This window comes from Rhinatrema bivittatum, chromosome 4, assembly GCF_901001135.1.
Source record: "Rhinatrema bivittatum chromosome 4, aRhiBiv1.1, whole genome shotgun sequence".
Lineage (NCBI taxonomy): Eukaryota > Metazoa > Chordata > Amphibia > Gymnophiona > Rhinatrematidae > Rhinatrema > Rhinatrema bivittatum.
Genome location: NC_042618.1, coordinates 1,883,711 through 1,911,302, shown reverse-complemented (window position 1 = coordinate 1,911,302; position 27,592 = coordinate 1,883,711). Strand labels below are relative to the sequence as shown.

Here is a 27,592-nt window from a genome sequence, read left to right as displayed (position 1 = left end):
GGTGTTAAGAAATTTGCAAGAAGCAGGAAAAAAAAAGCAAGCAGTGAAAATTCACTGAAATCAAGACAGAAGGGGACATATCCATGTGGAAGCTCAGATGAATTTAACTTAATATATTGTCTGGAAAAAAACAATCTCAAGAGGTAGTTTATTAACTGTGTATGCATGTTGGTGTAGTCATACAGAGAAAGTGTGAGGGGTTCATGAGGCAGCACAGTAACTCTGTGTGCTCAGAAACACTTCTGAGTTCTGAGAACTGGATGTATGTTAGCACTGGAATATGTCATGCCTGCTTGTCAATGGGAAATTATATAGATGTAGATATATATCAGCTGTATAGCCATTTGTCGCATGAGAAAAATAAAAGCCATGACAAGCTGATGTGCCCTACTAACCTACTTTAGGCTGCACAATTATAGTTCTGCCTGCAGCAGCAGGTGGTGGCAATGATAGTGATCATGGGTACGGAGGCAGCCATGCAGTTCGTTTGTTAATGATTTTATTCGTATTTATATTTCTGAACAATTTTTGCATATTTAGCTGATTTATGTTATTGTAGCACCATAGCTGAAAGGACAGCGCAAGAAATCAATTTAACTAAAGAAGCCTTACTTATGCTGGGCCACTGAAAATCTTGTATGTCATTCCAGGATGCATAATTCTCACCAAGTATAGGTACTCTTATAGAAATTCAAAACACTCAAATGTGGCACTAGTCAACATGCTCCCATCTCATGTACAGACCCTTGTTCTTCCACTGCATGAAAACAAAGGTTTAACTGAGAGAAAACTGGTTTAAAAAAAAAAAAAAAGTTGAGAAAATACTGCTTGCAATTTGGGCACTTGATAAAATGCATGTGTCCTACCCTGTGGTAGTTACAGCTCAGAGACTGGGCCACACAAATCCCTGGTAGGTGAGCTCTGTCCAAACATATGAGACATAAGAAACAGTGCTCACTAACTCACATCTACAGTATTAGGTTTACACACTAATAGGCTGATACCATAATCCATGCACAGTTTACTGCACAGGTTAAAATATAACTCCCAATGCAGTAAACTAATGCATCAGGAAATAAAATGTGTGTACACAGAGTTAAAATGTGTGCAACCAGGCTGAATGCACATTTTAACTCAAAGGAGACTGGCTGAACAAGAGAGAGGATTTAGACAGGAGAGAGGATTTAGGAAGTAATCTTTTGTTGTGCACCTAATTTATCCATCTATCTGGCTGCAGTTTGGCTTTAAAAAAAAATGCACTGTTGAGCTGCTACTGTTGCTTTTCCTTGTTAGGGGATGGGGGAGAGCCCCCCCTGGCAGATCCAGCATTAGACACTTTATTTCATCTCTGACCAGGAGTAGTCTCTAGCCTTAAAGTTTGCATGCAACCAGTACACCTCTCGGCATTGGGAGAGAAAGCTTAGTGCCCTCATTTGCATAGAACTTCCATGCGAGGGCACCAAGTGCACATTTTTAAACTTATTTTGCGCAGGTAAACTTCCTTCCTTCACGGGGAGTAATGTTTACCTGCACAAAAGGTGCATTTAAATAAATAAATAAATAAATAAATAAATAAATAAATGTAGGTATGGGTAAGAGAATGCATTCAGCTAAACGCACTTTCTTGCATCAGCCTGTAAATAAGTATATGAAGAGAGTAAAATGCAATTCATACTCATGACTTTATGCATTTCAGTTGGCTGCCATTGATGGCCAACTGCGATGAATGTTTTGAGGTTGGCCATCAGCAACAACCATATCAGTTTCTGATATCTGATATCTTCTATTTAAAAAAAAGAAGGGATAACACCTTCGTGACCACAAAGATTTCTATAACCGGGCGCGCGCACACTTGATGTTCTAGGAAAGACACAAACTCTGCCATTGCCTGGTATTTCAAGCTTTCCACGGAGCAGGTCTCATCTGTCACGCTTTAACTTCTAGCTCTCATAATTCAAATCTACTCCTAAAGCCTCAAACTTAGTGCTGTCTCAGAGTGGACTTATAAGACGAATTCAGAAGCTAAAGTCCTCACAATACTTCCAACGCCAGCGTCACCATTAAAGCCTCCTCTTATCTTTGTGTTTTGGTGAAACCATGACCTTGTCATCATATTGCACTCTTCAATCTGGAGGTTGCTTCTATCAAACTAGGGGGGACCTTTTTGCCCGTGCGTCTGACGAGCGCAGATCTGTCTTTCTCGGGTCTCCCTGTCCATCTCTGCCTCCGCCAGCTTTCGTCTCCGATTGCTTGCTGTCGCCCCAGCATTACAACTTGATTTCCACAACCCTGCATACCAAGGGCATGCACGCGTTTTTATCAACTCTTCCGTGTCCGGGCACCGATCCCTTCCTCGTTCAAACCTGCTCCGCTGACAGCGAACCTCTCGGGTCCTGCCAAGGTGTCAGACCCCAGCCAGGCTCGCACCCCCCCCTCCTGTCACGCAAGGCCGTGCATCCCTCCCGGTGGGCAGGGGCTCCCCTTACCAGTGCCAGTTGTTGACGTTGGTGGCGTCCGCGCGCTGCTCCACTATCCAGCGCGGGTCGCCCTGCCCCCACTTCGCCATGCCTGCGGCGCCCCCCCGCCCGCCGGTGGCAGAGCTCGACTCACGGCGCTCCCTTTATCACCCGGCACGGTGGAACGTACTAGAAAGGCCTGGAAGCCGGGCCGGCGTCATTTCCGGGTCCGGGCGGAAGTGAGGTATGCAGGCGCCGGTGAGAAAATGGCCGCGCTGTCGTTCTATCAGAGCTCTTCCTGCTGAAAGCCGAAGGCTAGGGCTCAGACCCTGCTCCCCTTTCACAGCCTTTGCTTTGGCAGTGGGGAGCTCTGCAAACGGCAAAGCAGCTAAAAGTCTCTACGGGAGAAGGTTTTACACATGCTTTATTTATTAATTTAACTCCCACCTTTTCATGACAGCTGGACGTGCCTTAACAGTCAGGTACCGTGGGTATTTCTCTGTCCCCAGAAGGCTCACAATCTAAGTTCGTACCCGAGGCAATGGAGGAATAAAGGCACTGGCCCATAGTCACAATAAATAGCTATGGAGGGAAGAATCCAAGAAAGGCTGGGTTAAGCCCCATAATCCATCCTGCTGCAAGATGTTCATCAGCTGGCTACAATCAAAGTGGGCAGCTAAGAAGCCTAAAGCCCATCCAGTCTCTCCAGTTTACTTCTGAAGCAATGCCATGACACAGCCCTACTGATCTCAGGTTTACCTTCAGTTCTTTGCAACTAGGAATGCTTGGTGTTTAGCTTGGATCTTCTCCCATTCAGTTACTGTTTCAGTTTTCATCACCTCCTTGGGAGCTTGGTCCGTGCCTCCATCTTTTGTGTGACGAATATATTCTGATGTTGCTCCTGCAGGTACTAATATTTAAAAAGGAGATAGAACAGCTGTTAACACATATCTTTGTGTTAACAGGCTTCTTTTTTCTCTGTTAACCACTATCACCACTTCACTATTCCAAGTTATATCTCATCCCTGTTTTATTGTAACTGCTATGTTTTTCTTTTTTGCACCTGTTAATGTTATTATTATTCTCTGTTGTCACACCCTGTTAATTGTAAACGGGCATGATGCGATCCCCTTCGCGAATGCTGGTATAGAAAAAACTCAAATAAATAAATAAATAGAGAAATACTATAAAATGTAAGTATGCTAATGCCAGAAATCTAGGAAATAAGATTGGACAATTAAAAACTATGGCACTAAACAATGATCTATAGATAATAGGCATCTCAAAGATCTGATGGAAGAATAACCACCATTGGGACACTGATACCAGGGTACAAATTATATTAACTGGGCAGATCAAATTGGTGGAGGGGGGTGGCACTATATGTAAAGGATGGCATGGTCAAGCAGGATAAGCAGGTTTGCTTACTGTAAATGGTGTTTCCATAGATAGCAATATGAATTAGCCATGCTGTCTGGGACAGCCTCCGATGGCCTCAGCCGGGTGAAGATGACATTGACATCGCACAAGAAACGGGCCTCCTCCCTGGGACCATGGGAGAAGCTGCGACACTCATCAGAAGCTGGGCCCAGGTACACTTTACCTACAGAGCCCAAGAAATTGCACCAAGGGACGAGGATCGCTCCCCCTGCTCCCATTAAAGCCCCAGCTGCGTTGTCCGAGGTACAGGGATCTGTCCCTGGCGCTTCGCGGACTAGAGCACTGTCTGTATCGAAGCATACGGCGCAAGTGTATACAGGAATTCCGGTATATAAAAATTATAAATAAATAAATAAGTGCCGTCCTTGACGCAATCGAAGTGTCGAGACGCATATGAAGCACCTAGCGCTGTCCATGAAGCATTTGAAGCAGCCTGCTCCACTCACGACGCCTTCGACGCAGGATGAGCACGGAGCAGCCTACAAAGCTATCGAAGCCAGCTCCGTCGTTCACGGCGCCATCGATGCATGAGGACCCTTTACAGCATCTGCCTTCTAAAAAAAACGTAAAACCAAGACAGACTCAGGGTCCAGACACAAACACCAAAAGTCTAAAAGGAAAACCAACTTCATCCTCGGTGCACTCAGGCCGCTCGTCTCATTCCGAAGCAACCCTTACAGATGTGGATGTGGAAAGTTTCTATGACCTTCCGTCTCCTTCATCTAAGGCGACTTCTAGTAGTACATACTCTACTCTTCAGACATGTCTTCTGCATCCAAACTTAGAAGCCATTCGCCTTACATCCCCCTTCTCCTAAAAGATTAAAACCTCCATCAGATCTTTATTCTCAAGAAATTCCACATCCCCGTCCACCTTCCTGGACAGGTCAAACCAGAACACCACAGGGCGCACTAGCATCAAAAGCTATGTCTACAATTTCTCAAGCGTTATCTACTTTCTTTCATGATTTAGAATCCATGGAAGTACCACAATCTCCACCTAAGGATTCTCCACCACCAGCTTCTAAAGGAAAAATTCCTGAACCCCTAAAAAGAGTGGATATTCCAGAGTTTCCAGGCCCGGATCACCCCTATAGCCAGGAATCGCCAATTACATTGGCCTCATCTCCCTCTTCCTCAATGGGCATGCCGTCTGACCCACCGGACACCTTACCAGAACCCTATTCTCCGTCGGAGGATCTCTCATACTCTAAATTTATTGAGAAAATGGGAACACTCCTCAATGTGGAGACGGGGAAAGTGGCTAACCCACGCTCAGAGACACTCGGTATCCTCAAAACTTTTGACATGCCACATGAACCCACTGCGCTACACCTCATGCAGTTCTTCAGGGAGTTCTAGAAAAGATGTGGGAAGCCCCCTTTTCCACTCCTTCCACATCTAGAAGAACGGACTTAAAATTACGAATGCAAAACTCAGCAATTTATAACTCAGCTCAGCTTCCACATAACTCAATCGTGGTTGAGTCTGCAATGTCCAAGGCAAAGTGTCCAAAATTGCATGCCAACATTCCGCTAGGTAAAGACAACAGATATCTGGATGAGTTTGGCCGGAAGACTTACCATGCTGCAATGCAGTCGTCAAAGATAAGTACTAGAGATGTGAATCGGAACCAGAATCGGATCCGATTTCAGTTCCGATTCACATCTCTATAGATGTGAATCGGAACCAGAATCGGATCCGATTTCAGTTCCGATTCACATCTCTATAGATGTGAATCGGAACCAGAATCGGATCCGATTTCAGTTCCGATTCACATCTCTATAGATGTGAATCGGAACCAGAATCGGATCCGATTTCAGTTCCGATTCACATCTCTAATAAGTACTCACCAACTTTATATGATGCAGTATTTATTTGAGTCGCTGCAAAAGTTAAGACTCTTCTGTACAGCAGATGACAACCCTTCACAGATTTGGAGGAAGGCCTGCGTCATTTGCTACGTTCCATATACGAGAACTTCAAGACATCTGCCAGGATATCGTCCGCAGCAATTGCAGCTCGCCGCATAGCTTGGTTGAGAGCTAGCGCTATACGGAATGATGTCCATGAAAAACTAGCAGATCTCCCTTGCAAACCTCAAAATCTGTTTGGAGACCAATTTGCAGAGACAGTTTCAAAGTTAAAAGAACAGAATTTAGCGGTACTCTCTAACTTCGCCAGCTGACATCCATTCTTCGTCAAAAAGATATAACCCCTTGTATCATCTTAAAACATACCCAAGGGATCAGTTTCGCTCTTATCCTTCATATAGGCCACAACCATTCACTCCAGCTAGATCTTCTTCTTAGTCTTTGCTAGCACGTCAATGTTCTCGGCAAGCTACACAAGCTAAGGCATCCCACAAAAATAGCCTCTGGCTTTTTGAGAGAGGCGACGCCATCCTCAACACTACCAGTTGGGGGATGCCTACAATTCTTCCATGAGCATTGGGAATCCATTACTTCAGATCAGTGGGTACTACAAATTATAAAGGAGGGTTACCAGCTAAATTTCATAACCAATCCCCTTCTGCCACATATACCACCTCTACACAGCTTCCAACAACAGATACCCTCATTACAAATAGAGGTCTCAGAACTCCTAAACGAATCCATTCAGCTTCTTCTGTCTCATCAAATGGATCAGGGATTCTACTTCCAATATTTCCTCATTCCCAAGAAATCAGGTTTTCGACCCATTCTCGATCTTCGGGACCTAAACAAACATATTCAAAAGGAGAAATTCAAAATGACCTCTCAAAAACATTCTTCCTCTTCTACAAAAGAACGATTGGATGTGTTCCATCGATCTGAAGGATGCTTACTCGCACATTCCCATGCACCCATCCTCCTGGCGTTTCCTATGTTTCCGAGTCCAGAACACACATTACCAATACAAGGTCCTTCCGTTTGGCCTTTCCTCGGCACCCAGGGTGTTCACAAAGTGCCTAGTGGTGGTGGTGGCTCATCTATGACTACCGTCAATCCAAAATTTTCCTTACCTGGACGACTGGCTTCTAAGTAGCCTCAGACCCAATTATGCTCCAGGCCCATACAACCACCACAATGAAATGCCTCCAGAATTTGGGATTTATCATCAATTACGAAAAATTCCATCTCCAACCCACACAACTACTGCAGTTGATTGGAGCAGTGATACACACCGTACACAACAGAGCTTATCTGCCTCGAGACAGAGCTCTCACCCTCTCCAGTCTAGCACAGCATATGCACCTGCAAACATGCTCCTCTGCATGGCGTGTTCTTCAATTACTCAGCCACGTGGTGGCTTCGATCCATGTAGTCCCACACACGAGACTCCATATGAGACAACTTCAATGGGGCCTCAAACGTCAGTGGTGCCAGTAAAACAGTCTAACAAAAAGAGTCCATATTACTGCGGCAATAAAATTGAACATTCAGTGGTGGCTCTCCCATTCCAATCTCTCCAGAGGTTCCCCATTCAGGACTCCTCCTTATCAACTGATTCTCACCACGGATGCCTCCTGAACAGGATGGGGAGCACACTTGCCCACCCTAAAGACTCAGGGGTTGTGGTCCCCCAGGGAATCGATACTACACATAAATCTTCTAGAACTTCGGGCCATTTGGAAAGCACTTCAAACCTTCTCAGCTCAAGTAGTGGGGAAGCGACTTATGATTTTTACAGACAATCAAGTCGCCATGTTCAACATAAACAAAGAAGGCGGGTCAGGTTCATGGACTCTTTGCCGAGAAGCTCTCCAGATTCTTCATTGGGCGGAGTCTATGCAGATATCCCTTCAAGCAACCTATTTGCCGAGATTGGACAACATCACAGCAGACCGCCTCAGCAGGATTTTCCATCCACACGAGTGGATGCTCAATCAAGAAGTGGCAGTATATCTCTTTCAGGAATGGGGCTATCCCACTCTCGACTTATTTGCGACAGAGGACAATCGACAAGTCCCCCACTTTTGTTCAATTTATCCAAGCACGCTTCGTTATGTGCCGGATGCGTCTCTCATTCCATGGACGAAGAGTCTCCTTAACGCTTACCCTGCAATTCCGCTAATTTCCAGGACAATTCAAAAATGTATAGAAGACGTATCAGACATGATTTTAGTAGCGCCAGTGTGGCCAAGGCAACCATGGTATCCATATCTATTCCGGCTATCCATAGCCCGCCCAATTTCTCTGGAATCCCACCCAAACCTTCTGACACAAGAAGGAGGAAATCTACTCCACCCAATGCACCACTCCCTTTACCTAACGGCGTGGAGATTGAGAGGCAAATATTAAGTCACCTTGCACTTACAACTCCTGTTGAAGATGTCCTTATAGCTTCCAGAAAAGTCTCCACAGACATAATTATTTTATTTATTTATTATTTTTATATACTGACATTCGATCTGAGATATCACATTGGTTTACATTCAGGTACTGTAGGTATTTCTCTATCCCCAGAGGGCTTACAATTAAGTTTTTTGTACCTGAAGCAATGGAGGGTAAAGTGACTTGCCCAAGGTCACAAGGAGCGACAGCGGGACACGAACTCTGGTCTCCTGGTTCATAGCCCACTGCTCTAACCACTAGGCTATTCCTCCTCCCTCCTACAAAGGCAAATGGTTTCGTTATTCGCAATGGTGCGCTCACCGCAAACTTGATCCTTTCTCCACAACCATAACAGAGTTGCTTCAATATCTGTATCACCTTTACCACTGCATCGGTGCGGGTACATATCAGTGCGATTGCGGCATTCCACCATACAGACAAGGGTCTTCCGATTTCACAACACCCTCTAATCTTCAGATTCATGCGTGGGTTATTCAACCTCCGTCCACCAACAATGAAACCTCCAGTTCCCTGGGACATAAATATCGTTCTGGAACAGTTAATGTTGTCCCCCTTCAAACCTCTGGACACCTCACACATTTAATACTTGACATTGAAAACGGTGTTCTTGGTGGCAAGGACAGTCAGTGAACTTCAAGCTCTAGTTCATTACCCTCCATATCTGGAGTTCTTCCATGACAAAGTCACTCTTCGACCTTATCCAACCTTTCTACCGAAAGTAGTCTCTCCGTTCCATTTAAATCAAACAATCACTCTACCAGTATTCAAGCCGAAACACATATCCATGATAGGGATCGGCAGTTGCATTCACTTGATTGCAAACGAGCTCTGGCGTACTACAAGCAGAGAACTGAATCGCAGTCTAGACCATCCCAGCTCTTCCTTTCTTTCAATCCTAATGCTCTGAGACAACCAGTCTCAAAAAGAACCATTGCCAGCTGGTTATCTCAATGCATCCAATTCTGTTACAACAAACGTTCCATAAAATTGAACTCTAAACCTTGAGCACACCAGATTAGAGCCACAGCAGCATCGGTGGCACACCTCAAAAGAGTTCTGTTAATAGATATTTGCAAGGCTGCAACGTGGTCCTCCTTACAACCAGTAGATGTAGTATACTTGGATTTTCAGAAGGCGTTTGACAAAGTTCCTCATGAGAGGCTTCTAGGAAAAGTAAAAAGTCATGGGATAGATGGCGATGTCCTTTCGTGGATTGCAAACTGGCTAAAAGACAGGAAACAGAGAGTAGGATTAAATGGACAATTTTCTCAGTGGAAGGGAGTGGACAGTGGAGTGCCTCAGGGATCTGTATTGGGACCCTTACTTTTCAATATATTTATAAATGATCTGGAAAGAAATACGACGAGTGAGATAATCAAATTTGCAGATGACACAAAATTTAGAACATAAGAACATAAGAAAATGCCATACTGGGTCAGACCAAGGGTCCATCAAGCCCAGCATCCTGTTTCCAACAGTGGCCAATCCAGGCCATAAGAACCTGGCAAGTACCCAAAAACTAAGTCTATTCCATGTAACCATTGCTAATGGCAGTGGCTATTCTCTAAGTGAACCTAATAGCAGGTAATGGACTTCTCCTCCAAGAACTTATCCAATCCTTTTTTAAACACAGCTACTACCTGCACGAACCACATTCTCTGGCAACAAATTCCAGAGTTTAATTGTGCGTTGAGTAAAAAAGAACTTTCTCCGATTAGTTTTAAATGTGCCCCATGCTAACTTCATGGAGTGTCCCCTAGTCCTTCTACTATCTGAAAGAGTAAATAACCGATTCACATCTACCCGTTCTAGACCTCTCATGATTTTAAACACCTCTATCATATCCCCCCTCAGTCGTCTCTTCTCCAAGCTGAAAAGTCCTAATCTCTTTAGTCTTTCCTCATAGGGGATTGTTCCATTCCCCTTATCATTTTGGTAGCCCTTCTCTGTACCTTCTCCATCGCAATTATATCTTTTTTGAGATGCGGCGACCAGAATTGTACACAGTATTCAAGGTGCGGTCTCACCATGGAGCGATACAGAGGCATTATGACATTTTCCGTTTTATTCATCATTCCTTTTCTAATAATTCCCAACATTCTGTTTGCTTTTTTGACTGCCGCAGCACACTGAACCGACGATTTCAATGTGTTATCCACTATGACACCTAGATCTCTTTCTTGGGTTGTAGCACCTAATATGGAACCCAACATCGTGTAATTATAGCATGGGTTATTTTTCCCTATATGCATCACCTTGCACTTTTCCACATTAAATTTCATCTGCCATTTGGATGCCCAATTTTCCAGTCTCACAAGGTCTTCCTGCAATTTATCACAATCTGCTTGTGATTTAACTACTCTGCACAATTTTGTGTCATCTGCAAATTTGATTATCTCACTCGTCGTATTTCTTTCCAGATCATTTATAAATATATTGAACAGTAAGGGTCCCAATACAGATCCCTGAGGCACTCCACTGTCCACTCCCTTCCACTGAGAAAATTGCCCATTTAATCCTACTCTCTGTTTCCTGTCTTTTAGCCAGTTTGCAATCCACGAAAGGACATCGCCACCTATCCCATGACTTTTTACTTTTCCTAGAAGCCTCTCATGAGGAACTTTGTCAAACGCCTTCTGAAAATCCAAGTACTATACTATATCTACCGGTTCACCTTTATCCCATGTTTATTAACTCCTTCAAAAAAGTGAAGCAGATTTGTGAGGCAAGACTTGCCCTGGGTAAAGCCATGCTGACTTTGTTCCATTAAACCATGTCTTTCTATATGTTCTGTGATTTTGATGTTTAGACACTTTCCACTATTTTTCCTGGCACTGAAGTCAGGCTAACCGGTCTGTAGTTTCCCGGATCGCCCCTGGAGCCCTTTTTAAATATTGGGGTTACATTTGCTATCCTCCAGTCTTCAGGTACAATGGATGATTTTAATGATAAGTTACAAATTTTTACTAATAGGTCTGAAATTTCATTTTTTAGTTCCTTCAGAACTCTGGGGTGTATACCATCCGGTCCAGGTTCAGAGTAGTTAAATCACAAGCAGATTGTGATAAATTGCAGAAGACCTTGTGAGACTGGAAAATTGGGTATCCAAATGGCAGATGAAATTTAATGTGGATAAGTGCAAGGTGATGCATATAGGGAAAAATAACCCATGCTATAATTACACAATGTTGGGTTCCATATTAGGTGCTACAACCCAAGAAAGATCTAGGCGTCATAGTGGATAACACATTGAAATCATCGGCTCAGTGTGCTGCTGCAGTCAAAAAAGCAAACAGAATGTTGGGAATTATTAGAAAGGGAATGGTGAATAAAACGGAAAATGTCATAATGCCTCTGTATCGCTCCATGGTGAGACCGCACCTTGAATACTGTGTACAATTCTGGTCGCCGCATCTCAAAAAAGATATAATTGCGATGGAGAAGGTACAGAGAAGAGCTACCAAAATGATAAGGGGAATGGAACAGCTCCCCTATGAGGAAAGACTAAAGAGGTTAGGACTTTTCAGCTTGGAGAAGAGACGGCTGAGGGGGGGATATGATAGAGATTTATTTTATTTTTATTTTATTTAGCATTTGTTTATATACCGAGGTACAGCTGACAATGCCTTCACTCCGGTTTACATTACAACGAACCAGTTACATTTAAATTCATAACATTAAAACAGATAGAAACAGAGTATTAACTTAGTAAAAGTTAATAAGTACATTGAACAATAGATAAGAATGTATGCAGTTCTTGAAGTTGACGGTTGAAGCCGTTAAAGAGAAAGAAGGTTTCTGCAAGTCGGGCGAGAGTCAGAAGGATTGTTGGAATAAAAAGGGGGCGAGAGGTGGATATGAAAAAGGATTTATGCTCTGTTATCATTGGGTGAACAGTCATTGTAAGACTGTGAGAGTAGCCATTCTTTAAGTTCCTTTTTTAAAGGATTTAAGATTTTCTTGTGAATTGAGGTGTAGAGGTAAAGAGTTCCATAATTTTGGACCGACTATAGAAATGGCTCTATTTCTGGTGGAGGAAAGTTTGGCTTGTGGTAATGAAGGGACATCCAGCTGAATTTTATATGTAGATCTTGTTGTACGTGATGGTTTATGCAGATGTATAATATTGTCCAGGGCAGTGAAGTCTGCTTTTTTAGAGATGTTTAAAATCATGAGAGGTCTAGAACGGGTAGATGTGACTTGGTTATTTACTCTTTCGGATAGTAGAAAGACTAGGGGACACTCCATGAAGTTAGCATGGAGCACATTTAAAACTAATCGGAGAAAGTTCTTTTTTACTCAACGCACAATTAAACTCTGGAATTTGTTGCCAGAGGATGTGGTTAGTGCAGTTAGTGTAGCTGTGTTTTAAAAAGGATTGGATAAGTTCTTGGAGGAGAAGTCCATTACCTGCTATTAAGTTCACTTAGAGAATAGCCACTGCCATTAGCAATGGTAACATGGAATAGACTTAGTGTTTGGGTACTTGCCAGGTTCTTATGGCCTGGATTGGCCACTGTTGGAAACAGGATGCTGGGCTTGATGGACCCTTGGTCTGACCCAGTATGGCATTTTCTTATGTTCTTAAAAAAAAAAAAAAAAAAAAAAAAACTGCTCCTGAGAAATTAAATTCTCAATGTGAGAGATACCAGAAGCCAATCAAGAATTAAAAAGTGTAGGATGTAATCCAGCTGGGAAAGCAGTGTTGTGAAAAAGATGGGAGAAAAATAAGAGCTAGAACCAACCAATACCGACCTCCATTGAGACCAAACTCGCAAGGTCACTTGCAATGTTGAAGGGAAAACTGCAACTGACCGGCCAAGACGACTTTGGTTGTCCAGACATAGTGGACAAAGGTATCTCCCCAACTAAGGCTTGTTCTAGTAAAACCCACTTGCTTAACAGCAACCTATGTAATCCGCTTTGATGTACACTTTGAGGTGCCGAAAAGCGGAATATAAAAATCTAAATAAATAAAAATAAAACCTGCCTACGTATATCAATCAGTGCTCTCAGTTGGGAAGCCCCAAAATACCAAAGTAGGTTGGGGACCCCAAGACCTCCCCGTGACTTGAGTTGAAAAAGATAAGCCAGGCCACCCTAGCGGGGCGCCTCCTCCAAATAAAATTCAAAAATATTTTTTGCCAAGAACTGAGTAAGGTGAAAGGGAGGAAAATAGGAAAGGTAGAGGACAAAAGAAAACGGGGAAGGATATTCATTTTAATGATAGCTATACGGCCCCAGCCAAGAAAATATATCTCTGGACCAGCTCCCAAATCCTGATCTATTGCCGTAGCAGTGGGATATAATTAGTGAGTAGAGCTCAGAAACATGAGAACACAAATGAACTCCCAAATACTTAAGGGCATGTTTAGCTCATCTAAAGAGAATAACCATTTAAGTTTATCCACCCAGGATCAGCCACATTGATATTCAAGATTTTGGATTATCGAAATTAACCTTAAGGCCCGAAACCGTACTAAATCTACGCAGTTCATCAACACCACCTTTTAAGGAATTAGCAGGATCAGATAGGGTGAAACATAATATCTCCGAAAAAAGGAAGATTTAAAATGAAGATCGCCCAGCCTGATACCTGCAATTTTTGGAGAAGAACGGACCCTAGTAGTAAAGGGTTCTAAGATAGTGCAAACAATAATGGGGACAACAGGCACCCCTGCATTATACCCCTCCCTATAAGGAAACAATCTCCATATTGGCAAGTCACAGAGCTTCATTAACCATTGAAGGAAAAAGGGTCTAAAAGACATTTTCTTCAAAGTTTTAAATAAGAAGGACCAATGGACTAAGTTGAACACTTTTTCCATATCAATGGAAAATAATACAGAAGGAATATGTTCTTTTTGAGCCCAATGAAATCCACAAATTTACGGATATTGCCGGCCACCATCCGACCAGGAACAAAACCCACTTGGGTCAGAGTGTACTTACAAAGGCAGGATTCTTATTCATCCTCTCTGCAAGGACTTGTGCCAAGATTTTCAGGTCTAAGTTGATCAGTGAGATGGACCAATAAGATCCGCACTGTGTAGAACCTCTGCCTGGTTTAGCTATATCGGTTATTCCTGCTACGTTGGACGAAGTAGGTAAGATCTCCCTTCGCTTAGATAATTATAAAAATTAGTCAATGAAGATACCAATATGCGAGAGTATTGTTTGTAAAACCCGCTCAAGAATCCATCCAGGCCAGGAGATTTTCCCATTTTCAACTGCTTAATCACCTGGGCTACACACCAAACAAAAATAACTGAAATCCCCTGGTCAGATCACTCCCTCATCCAATCCACCCTGACCTGCAACATGAAACCTACCAGAGACAAAAGCAACATAAGAACAATCACTTACCGCCCTCCTTTTGATATCAAAACACTTCAACAAAAACTATTTATTTATTTATTTACTTCTTTTTACTATACCGACGTTCAGGACAAAGTCATATCACACCGGTTTACATCGAAACATGGGTAAGTTACATCTAACAAGGGAGTAATCAGAATATCATCAAGATAACCTAGTATAAAGATAACTTAGAACTTAACTAAGATCTTAAGGAAGGACAGGGCTGCCAGGGTAGAGGAGATAGGAGAGGAAGGGGTGGAAGGATAAAAAACAAATAAGTGACAATGGTAACAGGAAAGTAGTACTTAAGCTCAAATTGACTTAAAGAGAGGGTGACTGGGGTGGGACACAGGAATAGAAATAGTGATTACAGCATGCTTCTGAACAGATAACTGCATCGAGAGTCAGTATTTGTACCGCGACAGTTTGAATAGCCAAGTCTTCAATCTCTTCCTAAAGATAAGCGGGCATTGTTCCTGGCGTAACTCTGGGGGTAATGCGTTCCACTGAGAAGGTCCAGCTGTAGAGAAGGCACGTTTCCTTATGGAGGGGTGGAGAGAGGACTTAGTGGGGAGAGCATGGAGTGTCACTTTGTAGGCAGCTCTGATCGGTCTCATGGAGGTGTGAAGGTGGAGTGGGATTTTTAACTGGAGTGAGGACTGATTGTGGATGGTCTTGTGTATAATGGTGTGGGACTTATGAAGGATTCTGAAGTTGATGGGAATCCAATGTAGATTCTTGAGGATGGGCGTGATATGGTCTCTTCGACTAGAATTGATTAGGATCCTAGTGGCGGCGTTCTGGAGCATCTGCAAAGGTTTAGTGGAAGTTACGGGGAGGCCGAGGAGGAGGGAGTTAAGTAGTCGATTTTTGAGAATAGGGTGGCTTGGAGGACCGTTCGGAAATCATGTAAGTGCAGGAGGGGTCTGAGCCTTTTCAGAATTTGTAGCTTGTAGAAGCATTCCTTTGTGGTGGTGTTGAATTTTTTAAAGTTCAGTCGGTTGTCCAGTATAGCGCCAAGATCTCTCACTTGGGTCGCTGAGGCTGTAGGGAGGTTGTTGATGGGGGGGTTATTGTCAATGGGAGAGATGAGGAGGAGTTCAGTTTTGGCAGTGTTGAGGACTAGGTTGAGGCTGGAGAGGAGAAGGTTGATGGAGTATAGGCAGCTGTTCCAGAAATTGAGGGTTTTGGAGATGGATTCTATTATGAGGATCAGTATCTGCACATCGTCAACGTAAATGAAATGTGTTAATTTTAGATTTGCAAGGAGCTGGCAGAGAGATAGAAGATATATGTTAAAGAGAGTAGGAGAGAGTGAAGATCCTTGAGGTACTCCACGTGACGAGCTAATGGGGAGGGATTCTTTGTTGCTTATTCTGACCTTGTAGTTTCTATTGTTGAGGAAGGACTTGAACCAGCTGAGGACTGTACCTGAGATGCCAATGTCAGCAAGGTGGTTACTGAGAATGGAATGATTCACGGTGTCAAAAGCAGCCAAAATGTCAAGCAATGCCAGTAGGTATGGTTGTCCTTTGTCTAAGCCCATGAGGATGTTATCCGTGAGAGAGATTAGGAGGGATTCTGTGTTTAGGGATTTACGGAATCCAAACTGAGCAGGGTAGAGAGTCTTATGTTTGTCTAGATAGTCAGAGAGTTGGGTGTTGACAAGTTTCTCCATTAGTTTGGCGATAAAAGGAAGATTGGCGATGGGACGGAAGTTAGCAGGGTCTGCTGGATCCAGGTTGGGTTTCTTTAGTAGTGGTTTAAGGGTGGCGAGTTTCAGAGGGTCGGGTACTGATCCTTGGGATAGGGAGCAGTTTATGATTTCAGCCAGTGATTTGGAGATGGTGTTTGGCATGGTGAGCAGAAGTTTTGTAGGGATGTGGTCGGAGGAGGGCTTCATGTTCTTGAGGATGGATTCGATTTCAAGGGATGAAGTGAGTTCGAAGGAATCGAAGTTTGCTTTTTGGCTGTTGAGGGGAGATGTAGGGGGAGGGAGCGGGGCTAGGAGATTGGAGATTTTTCTCTTGAAGAAAGTTGCCAGTTCGTTAGACTTAGTTTGGGCTTGGTCGTCAGGGATGGAGGGAGGGGAGGGTTTAGTAAGTGCTGAAACGTATGAGAACAAGGCCTTTGCGTCATAGAGGAAGTTGTGGATTTTGCTGGCCTAGAAATCTCTCTTTGTACGGAGTATGATAGCCCTGTAAGTGTGCATGGTGGCTTTGTAGGCTGACAGTGAAGCGGGGGTGGGGTCCTTGCGCCATCTCTGTTCTTTGTGTCTTAGCTCTTGTTTAAGGTTCTTCAGTTCTAGCGAAAACTACAAGAAGAACTCACAAACATCAACTTAAACTCAGAAACAGCCACAACCTCATGGCTCAACATTACCAAAGCTATAGCAGACAAAATAAACCAAACCATCATAAAGACAATAAAAAACCCAAAACATCAAAGTCAATGGTACAATGACAGCATAAGAACAGTCAAACGCAAACTTAAAAAAAAGAGAGATCCTGGAGCAAGAGCAAAACAGCCCCACTACTAACCGCATACCGAACCCATCTAGCATACCACAAAAAACGTATTCACAATGCAAAGAAATTACTTCTCGTATTCAGTACAATTACTTCTCGTATTCAGTACAAATCCCTCTCTCTCATTCACAAAGCCCTTTACAACCCAGAAATGTACTGGCTTAATGGTTCCCTTAAATTCCACCAAGCCAAGAGACCCACAAGACACCAATATCATGCAACCATGCTAACCCTCTCTCACAAAACCACCAAACTGGCTGCAACTAGAGCTCGTCTACTCTCTGTATCAGGACCAACCCTTTGGAACACTATGCCAGTAGATCTACGCCAAGAGGCTTGCCATAAAACATTTAAACGAAAACTCAAAACATGGCTTTTCACAAAGGCATTCAAATAGTACATATCACCAAAACTCACTCATTTTGCTCACCCTTCAATCTTCTTTGCCAACAAAACACTCTCCCTGCCACACAATGCCTCTACCCTCACCATCCCTCCTCTCCCGCGTCCCTGCCCCTAACAGATCCCTCAGTTCTAACTCTACGATCCCTCATAAGATAACTCCCTCTCTTAGTTGCTACCATCTTGGATTTTCAACTTCATGCCTTGACTTAGAAACATAGAAACATAGAAATGACGGCAGAAGAAGACCAAACGGCCCATCCAGTCTGCCCAGCAAGCTTCACATTTTTTTTCTCATACTTATCTGTTTCTCTTAGCTCTTTGGTTCTATTTCCCTTCCACCCCCACCATTAATGTAGAGAGCAGTGATGGAGCTGCAACCAAGTGAAATATCAAGCTTGATTAGTTATGGGTAGTAGGGGAAGTAACCGCCGCAATAAGCAAGCTACACCCATGCTTATTTGTTTTACCCAGACTGTGTTATTCAGCCCTTATTGGTTGTTTTTCTTCTCCCCTGCCGTTGAAGCAGGGAGCTATGCTGGATATGCTACCTACCGCTGAAGGAACCTCTTTCAACCAACACTGACTCTCACCCTTCGACCTATCCCTAATCCCTCCCCATCTCCCTCTCCCCCCCCCCCCTACTCACCTCCCCTCCTCTCCTCCTCCCTCTGGACATACCATGTTAATCGCCTAGGACAAATCTCTGTTTTATGTATCACTAATATATTGTTTTTTGTTGATTATATTGATCACTCTCCAGTTTTTATAGTTTAAAATCTGTCTTCCTTCTCCCATGTTTTTACGCTCCCTGTTTAATGTAACTTTACCTTCTACCTAGATGTTAATTGGTTTCCCCCTGTTCTATTGTAAACCGGTACGATAAGACCTGGTCTTGAGTATCGGTATAGTAAAAGAAGTTAAATAAATAAATAAATAAAATAAATATGCGTGTAGTATCAGTTTTTCTTCTCCCCTGCCGTTGAAGCAGAGAGCTATGCTGGATATGCGTGTAGTATCAGTTTTTCTTCTCCCCTGCCGTTGAAGCAGAGAGCTATGCTGGATATGCGTGAAGTATCAGTTTTTCTTCTCCCCTGCCGTTGAAGCAGGATATGCATTGAAAGTGAAGTATCAGGCTTATTGAAGACTTACATATCTTCAATAATGTACACTTTGTATATAGTTTTATAATCATATATGCTACTTCCTCCCCAATGCATCTATTGTAAATAGTTCCTTGCAATCTTTGCAACGCCTCCTTTCCCTCCCCCATGCAACCCTTTCAACTCTTCATTCCCCTCCCTATATGCAATATACAACCCCCTCTCCCCTCTATACATTCTGTCCATCTTCATCCCCCCTCTACCCCACTCCATCCCCCAACCATTTCTCTCAATACCATCTCAGTTATCCAACAACCTCCATTTAAGTCTCTCTATTTAAGCCTCGTTCATTATATAGTTTATTTCATTTTATTTTACTCACTGTTTTCCTATAAGTTCTATGTAAAGCCTCTGTTTTGCTGATTTTGAAGTTATAATGTAAACTGAACTGATGTTATCCTACGAAGTCCGGTATATAAAAACCACAAATAAATAAAGATTTCTATTCGAGCAAAATAAATAAATACCAGCATAACCCCAGAATGCTATTCTTCATTGTACAAAACCTCACCAAACCATCAAACGAGCCAAGAATACCAACCAACACAAACAAAAGCAACGAATTTGCAGAATTCTTTACCGAAAAAATCAAAAAGCTAATAACAGCCTCAACACACATGCCCAAACCTTAAAAATGCCACAAACTGACAACAACCTGGCCTAACGTCGACCTCGCCTCCTCGCTGGAAATCCAAAAAATCATTAAAAAAAAAAAAAAAAAAATGAATCCAGCATTGACAGTATCCCCATACCAACAACTAAATTGATCGAAAACTCAATAACAAAAATGATAACAGACATAGTTAACCTTTCCCTCACTGAAGGAAAATACCCAGAATGCTTAAAATCAGAAAGCATTAAACCATTAATAAAAAAGAGCAACCTAGACCTGGGGAACCTGTAAAACTACCGTCCTATAATCCAACCTACCTTTCATTGCAAAAATCATAGAAAAAAATCGTCCACTCCCAGCTCTCTGGCTACCTCGAAATGAACAACATACTTCACTCCTCACAATTTGGCTTCAGGAAAAACTTAAGCACAGAAACACTACTCCTTTCACTAAATGACACAGTACTCAGAGAATTCGACAAGGGACAAAGCTATCAATCCTGCTGGATCTCTTGGCCGCTTTTGATACAGTCAACCATACCATCCTCCTCGACAAACTATCTGAAATAGGAGCCATGGGTAAAACCTTACAATGGTTTTCATCCTACCTATGACATAGAAATTTCCAAGTAATGTTCAACAACGAGAAACCTGCTCTCAAAATGGCCGCCGTTCCCGCAGTTTACCGTGCAGGGAACGGCCTGGCCACGCGGTGGTAAGCCCGACACCGGGTCGCTGGTCTCTTTGCTGCCGCAGAGGGACCCTCCCCACCCGGAAAGCACCTGGAGCGCAAAGCCCATCGTGGGAGAGCCGCGAGGAAGGCTCCCCGCAGGCTAGACACACATTTCAACGCAGCATGATAAAAGAACAGAGCCACCGCGGAGAAGTTTACTTAAGGAATAGCCACTGCTATTAATTGCATCAGTAGCATGGGATCTTCTTGGCGTTTGGGTAATTGCCAGGTTCTTGTGGCCTGGATTGGCCTCTGTTGGAAACTGGATGCTGGGCTTGATGGACCCTTGGTCTGACCCAGTATGGCAATGTCTTATGTTCTTAAGGCAATCAGCTGAGCTGGGCTGCACCGTTGAGCGAATGCAGGCGATCGAACCCTGCTCGCCACCTTCCCTGAAGCAAAGCAGGGGTAAAAGTAAGGCTGTCTTGCTGCCAAAATCGGTATGTATGTATTTATGTATTTATTTATTTATTTATTTTTAAGCAATTGCAGGGGAATGAGCTTCCCTGCTAGGAATCCTGGGGGGATTAAACATCTCCGGTTCAAAGCAGCCAGAGAGGGGGAGTGACTGGACCACCAGTATTGCCCCAAACAATCAGGTCACCGGGAAAGGGAGCCTAGGCTGAATAATCAAGGGGTAAGCCCCCCTAGGCCCCCAGAAGAGCGAGGAGACAGGGCTGTCTCTGTGAAAGTAAACAGAGCTTTTTTTTTTAAAGTTTTTGCAAAGATAGGTAATACTTGCTTGATCTTGCCAACTATCGGGCCGATATAGTACAGTGCGCTCCGACGGAGCACATTGTTAACCCACCATTGGGCACATGTTTTCAACGTGCTAGCGTTACCCCTTATTCAGTAAGGGGCGGAAAACGCGCGTCCAACCCCACAAACCTAATAGCGCCCTCAACATGCAAATGCATGTTGAAGGCCCTATTAGTTATTCCCGCACGATTCAGAAAACAAAATGTGCAGCCAAGCCGCACATTTTACTTTCAGAAATTAGCGCCGACCCAAAAGACAGGCGCTAATTTCTTCAGGCACCGGGAAAGTGCACAGAAAAGCAGTAAAAACTGCTTTTCTGTGCACCCTCCGACTTAATATCATGGCGATATTAAGTCAGAGGTCCCGAAGAGTAAAAAAAGTAAAAAAAAATAAAATTTGAAGTCGGCCGGCGGCTGTCAGGTCGAAAACCGGACGCTCAATTTTACTGGCGTCCGGTTTCCGAGCCCGTGGCTGTCAGCGGGCTCGAGAACCGACGCCGGCAAAATTGAGCGTCGGCTGTCAAACCCGCTGACAGCCGCCGCTCCGGTCCAAAAGGAGACGCTAGGGACGCGCTAGTGTCCCTAGCGTCTCCTTTTGCCTGTTTTTACCACCGGACCTCATTTTTTTTTTTTTTGAATTTGACAATTTTTATTCAATTTATAACAAAATACACATCCACATAAGAAGCAAACAGTAGAACAACTCAAAAGGGTAGGAGTCCATTGACCCCCACGAAATCCCCTGAGCGATATCCCCCCCCCCCCCCCCCCTCCCACCCCTTCCCCCCTGACAGAGTAGCAAAGATCAACATAGAGACCGTCAGAGCACCTTACACAGGTCGGTGAGTATACCAAAAGGTAGACTGCAAACATAACACGAGTTATGGAATTAATATCATAAGTGGTACAGAGCATCATTCACTGAAAAATGGAGTAGGGCAAAACACTTAGATACTGCAGGAAGCTAATCAGCTCAAGATGGGGACGCATACCTTCCAGCAACAAATCCAGAGGTTAAAAAGGATTACGTCAAGCCTAATGCAATCACAAAAGGTTTCCAGGAAACGGTAAAGGAAGGAAGCCGGTGGTGTCTGGAGGCTGTCAAGTAAGCCAACCGATAATACAGGTGAAGTTTCCCCTTGATCTCCTTAAGGGAGGGGACATCCCCCGACTTCCATTTGGCCGCTATGAGGCTGCGGGCAGCTACAAACACCTGAGCGCAGACTCTATGATACTTCTGGGGCACAGTGTCAGGGAAAACCTGTAGCAGAGCTGTGGTTGCAGTAGGGCTCATGACTATGTCCAATAGACCACCCAACCATGCAAAAAGCTCCCGCCATAAAGGAACCAACTTAGGGCAGTGCCACCAGATATGCAAATAAGTGCCCACAGCACCACAATCACGCCAACATTTGTCCCCGATATGAGGGTAAAATTTATGTAATTTGTCAGGGGTCAGATACCACCGGTAGATCATTTTGTAACAATTTTCCTGGAGGTTAGCAGAGATCGAGCATTGGCCAGCTAGCTTCAAAATGGCACCCCAGGTGGGAGCCCCCAACTGCGTCTGTAAATCCACCTCCCAATGTTTGACAAAAGTGCAGTGCTCAATGCCTTGAGGAAAAAAAAGTTGGTAGAGTTTAGAAATAGCGCCCTTGAGAATATCACTATACAGAAAATAGGACTCTATGATGGATCGGCCCGGCCGAAGCAGGCCCCTCCGTTGCAGGGAACGAATATAGTGAGCAATTTGAGCATGGGCTAAAAAATTTAGAGGGGGCAAATTATATTTAAGTGCCAATTGATCCAATGGGAGTAAGGATCCTTGTGAGAGAAAATGCCCAATAGTAAAAATCCCTTTCTCCCGCCAACAGGAAAAATGAGGGGAAGTGCTTCCCGAGGGGAAACCCGCATTAAAAGCCAGGGACGTTTGGTAAGCATATTGAAAATCCCCCAGAAGGTGCTTGCGGGTCTGCCCCCAGACTCGCAACGTAGTCTCCAAGGCCCAAGGAATGCAATGGACAGGGCTCCAAACATCGCGCGGCTGCCACGGCATGGCAGTGATTGCCATCGGACCCACCATAGCCTGCTCGAGTTGTGCCCACTGCTTTGGGAACGTAGTGCGATTAACATCTAAAAGAGCCCGCAGTTGAGCCGCCTGGTAATAACGCAGTAATTGTGGGACTCCCATACCTCCCTGCTGTTTTGGTATATGAAGAAGAGTACGGGGCAGTCTGGGGGGGCGTCGGCGCCATATAAAATCAAAAATCTTACGTTGCCAGCGACGAAGGGTGGGCAAAGGGATGTACACTGGTAGGGAAGAAAACAGGTATAAGAATTTCGGCAGGACAGTCATCTTAACAATAGCAATTCTGCCGAGCCATGAATAAGAGCCTCGATTCCAGCGACTCATTTCAATAATGATCTTATCCACCAAAGGTGAATAATTCAATTGGAAGAGGTCCGGTATATGTGAGGAGATTCGCACCCCTAAGTATTTAATATGGGATTTGGCCCATTTAAAAGGGAAACGGCTCTTGATCTGCTGCACAGTCTCCACGGGCAGGTTAATATTAAGCAACTCGGACTTGTCAAGGTTGACCTTAAGGCCAGACACAGCACTAAAGGCGTCCAGCTCCTGCTTGACCCCGGAAAGGGAGGACATAGGGTCTGTCAAAAATAACAAAACATCGTCTGCGAATAAAGACAATTTATATGTAGCGCCCCCCACTTCAACTCCCCGAATTGCCGGGGAATTGCCACCGGACCTCATTTAAATACAGAATTTCGCGCACAGGGAGAGTGACCTGTGCATTCGCCCGCTCTCCCGCGGACTTTACTGAATCAGCCCATATGAGGAGAAAACCCCCACAGGGAAATGGAAACTAAGGAAGAAAGGGAAGCCCAGCACCTGCCGGCACCTGCTGGAGATAGACAAATACTGAAGGGCTGCAGGGTAGGCTCTGTCCTGATATAGGATACCCTCACAGTTTTAGTCTATCTCCACCTGCTGGACAGGAGGCTCAACCCACTGTCTGGACTGATCCGGGTACGAACAGGGAACTCTGATATACCTAGTCATTATCTAGTTCTGTACCTATTTGCAGATGCCACTATTTAGATTTTCAAGTTAATGATACAGCCTGAATTAATGCAGTTTTTATTAGTCCTTACATTTTAAGCATTTTGTAGCATTTTCCAGTCCTGTAACTTCTAAAACGTATATGCATTTACTTGCTGAGTCAGCTAGATGACTCTTTGATATGTTCTCCTTTATCTTTATCAATGGGAGCTGGTCTGATCACGCTCACCAATCACCCTGTCCCACTGCTGGCCACTTTACAGTGTGATGTGCCTTGGTGTGGATCAAGTGTTCCCGAGAGTTCCTGGTTCTGTGCCCACCTGTCCTTTTCTCTGGATCTTCCCTTCCCTTTGTCGTCTCAGCGGTGATTCGAGGTTCAGGAGGGATGTATCATTCTGCCTGCTGGACTTCTTGCCAGCAGATGTCAAATACGGGCTGTTCTGTTTGCAGCTAATTGCAACTACCGAATGCTTCCTGTTTCTATCATTCTCTTGCTTGCCCTGCTGCTGGTGCCTCTGCACAAGTATTTTCTCTTACTTCTTCTTTTGGAGCCTGTGTCTATGGTAATCACATTGCTGGTCGTCCATATTCTATTCCCCCTGCTTCTAACCTTAACCAACATACTGGATTTGGTTATTCCCCTTCTACTATGAGTTCCCTGTATGACTTCCTGTAACACTACCTATTAGGCTATTTACCTAGAGTTTGATTTACAACCTCTTAAGGATATTTTTTGGCAGTGTGGCACTTCTGTTTACCTATAGTCCCACTTCTGCCTATGACCAGAACATGTCTTATGTTTTTCAACACCTTTGTACCCTGTCCCACATTATGTATGCACAAGACAATGCAACTTCTTCTGCTGACTCTTAGTTTGCCTCCTTATCTTCCTGGCTTCTCGCACTTTCCTGATTTCTCTCTCTTGCAGATTGCTGCTAGTTTTCCATACAGTATTTCTTTTCTCATGCAGTGTAATCCATAGCTTAAGACTAATGTCATGATAATGCAGTCGCACCTGCAACTCAATGACAACTGATGAATACTAGATCTACATCTAGAGGGATACATGCACCCCCACTGCAAACCAAGGGTTAGTTGCTAGACTACACTTTTAAGCCTACTTGCCATGGACCATCCTCACTGACCTGTTGCCCTCTCTGGTGCTTTGGAGTGCCATTCTTGCCATTTGAAAGTGGCACAAGAGGGAAATGATATGTGTGCCTGAGTCTGAAACCAACAAGGAGACTATGACTGACCCAGAATCCTCTGCTGCCTTGGCCTGCTTGCAGTCCTTGAATGCCCTACTGATCCTAATTTGGAGAAATTCCAGGAGACATCCGGACAGCAGCAGGAGCTGTAAAAAAAGTCTATGATGGAGGGTCATGGGGTCCCAAAAAAGCAGAAGGACAAGATTAGAATCTCACAGGCTAACATTTTAATTACGATGGCACCAGTGAAACCAAAGTCTTGGAAACCTCCCTGAGGGTGAAAACCTGACAGGACAAAGGACTATTTTTAGTCTCTGTTTATTTTTATTACTATTGTTATTTTAAACACCAACTGTTTATTAACATTGTATATTTTATCTTATGTATTTTACAATTTGTAAACCGTTGTGATGGCTCGTCTTAACAACAGTATAGAAAATTTGATAAATAAATAAAACATCAGGCAAGTGGGCCCCAATTTGGGAGGAGGGTCAGGATAATTTATTTATTTTATTTATTATTTTTGCTATACCGGCTTTCATGACCGGAATCACATCAAACCGGTTTACATTTAACAATGTGTGTAAGGTAAAGAGAATTCTAACCACAGTAACAAGAGCATGGTTAGGAGAGTGACAGTTACAATAAAACAGGGAAGTAAATAACTGGGATCAGGAAAAGAGAAGGGGGGAAGTTAACCGACAGCAAAATATTTACAGGGTAGCAAAAACGAACGAATTTAGGTTTAATTAATCTTGTTTTGACATAAGAAACTGTGTACGTGATACTCTGATAGGTTCATGCAACTTAGGGATTATTGTATGTTTTGCCTATAAAAAGCATTCACTGACATACAAAGAGGGACAGAGTAGTGCTTCTCCTGAGCATCTAGACAGAGAAAACTGCTGTGACTCTATACCTCCCGAGGATACCTGCATTGCTTATTGATATGCAATAAAAAATTGAAATTTGTTTCTACTAAATTTGGTATGGTATCCTTGTGTCCATGGAGAAGCGCCATAAGCGTGTTCGGCGCATAACACTATGTTATATGTTTAAGGACCTTCATTTCATTTTTCCTGGGAATTTATTAAGATTTATTATGACAAGAACAAAAACAGGTGCATATCTTGGAAAAATGTGACTTTTTCTTGGAAAATATTGAAGTTTATTATGGTGGACAGAAGCCAGGAGAATAGAACAGTATTAAACAGATTTTCCCACTCACACACATCCCTATCTCTGCCCTTTCTCTACCCACACTGCTGAGAATCTCCTTCTTCCCCTCCCCCCCCCCCCCATTACAACAGCGTTCCTCCTTACTTCAGGCTTCTCTCTCCTTCAGCAGTTTGCTTACTGAGGCTCCCATGCTCCGCAGCACCGCCCTTCTGCTTCTGTGTGGGGTCAGAGAGCCTGCTAAGTGCTTCTGGTGGACATGTCCCATTTCAAATGCTGCACTGGTGGCACCAAGCATTGGGGAGAGGGGGAGACAGGCACTCACTCTCCAGTACCACATCAGTGCTTTCACTGGTGAGGGGCATCAGGTGCTTTGGCCCTCACTGGCTTCCAGTGCTGGAGGCCTTGAGACACTGCAGCTGCTCTTTAATCAATCTAAAATTAGGGTGAAAATCAGTTTAAACTGAAAACAAAAGACTATATATCTTTAAAGAAGATTCAATTTCCTTTTATTGATTGGGCAGTCTTCTCCTCTATTTGGACCTTTGCTTCTCTAACCATCATCCTGGGCTCTGGTTTCCTGATAATTCAGCCAGCCCTTCTTGTATGTTTATATTTTCTGAATGCTAATTTCTTTGCTGCCTCTTTAGGAAACCATCTTGGTCTTTCTCTTCTTCCCCTTCCTGTTCTGAGTTATTCAGAGATTTGTTGTGCTTTCTCTTATTACCATCCATACTTCCTCCATATCAGTCGAATCCTGGGTTCCTGCTGGGGATTGCTGAACATTGTCATTCATCAACCTGAAGTCCAGGACCCATGTCCTAGTTTGGTTAAGCTCAGGTCTGGATCTAATATAGAACTGCACCCGTATGATGATCACTACACTGACTAGACCCTACATTTTCCTTAACCATTAGGTCAGCAAACAAAAAAAAATTATATAAGATGATGCTTTTATATTGGACTAATTTTCCCCTTCGCTTTCACCATTATAATGTAATCTATGATTCCCTTGTATGTTCAGGCATCATCTTTTGCTCATTTTGTTTTGAACTGAAGAAGGAAATGTTAATCTCTTTAACACTAGTCAAGAAATATATTATCCCAATAAAAAGATATTGCCTTATATATGCTTCATTTCCACTCAAGTGGACTAATGGTGTTGGAATAATTTTTTTTGTTACTTTTGCTAAGGATATATATAGAGGATACAAAAGCCTGAGAGAGAGAATAAAGGCTACACAGCTGTGTCTGAGGGAACACCACTGCTTTCACAAGCATTTTGTAGTGTAGAAGGAGAGACAGCGAGAAAGAGAAGAGAAAGAAAGCCCTAGACGT

General features: G+C 43.6%; 1 protein-coding gene across 3 annotated transcripts in view; it reads right to left on the bottom strand.

Annotated features, from left to right (window-relative positions):
- The window catches only part of AHSA1 (activator of HSP90 ATPase activity 1), a 94,913-nt gene that overhangs the window by 66,406 nt on the left and 915 nt on the right, over positions 1-27,592 (bottom strand). For 2 of the 3 annotated variants that reach the window (XM_029597665.1, XM_029597664.1), the window contains exon 2: positions 3,216-3,366. Coding sequence is in view for 1 of the 3 variants with exons in the window: in XM_029597663.1 (XP_029453523.1) it covers positions 2,487-2,566 (80 nt within the window). In the remaining 2 variants the exon portion in view is untranslated. Of the gene's footprint in view, positions 1-2,486; positions 2,641-3,215; positions 3,367-27,592 lie in introns of those variants that run through there. The other variant, XM_029597663.1, reaches the window with a different exon arrangement.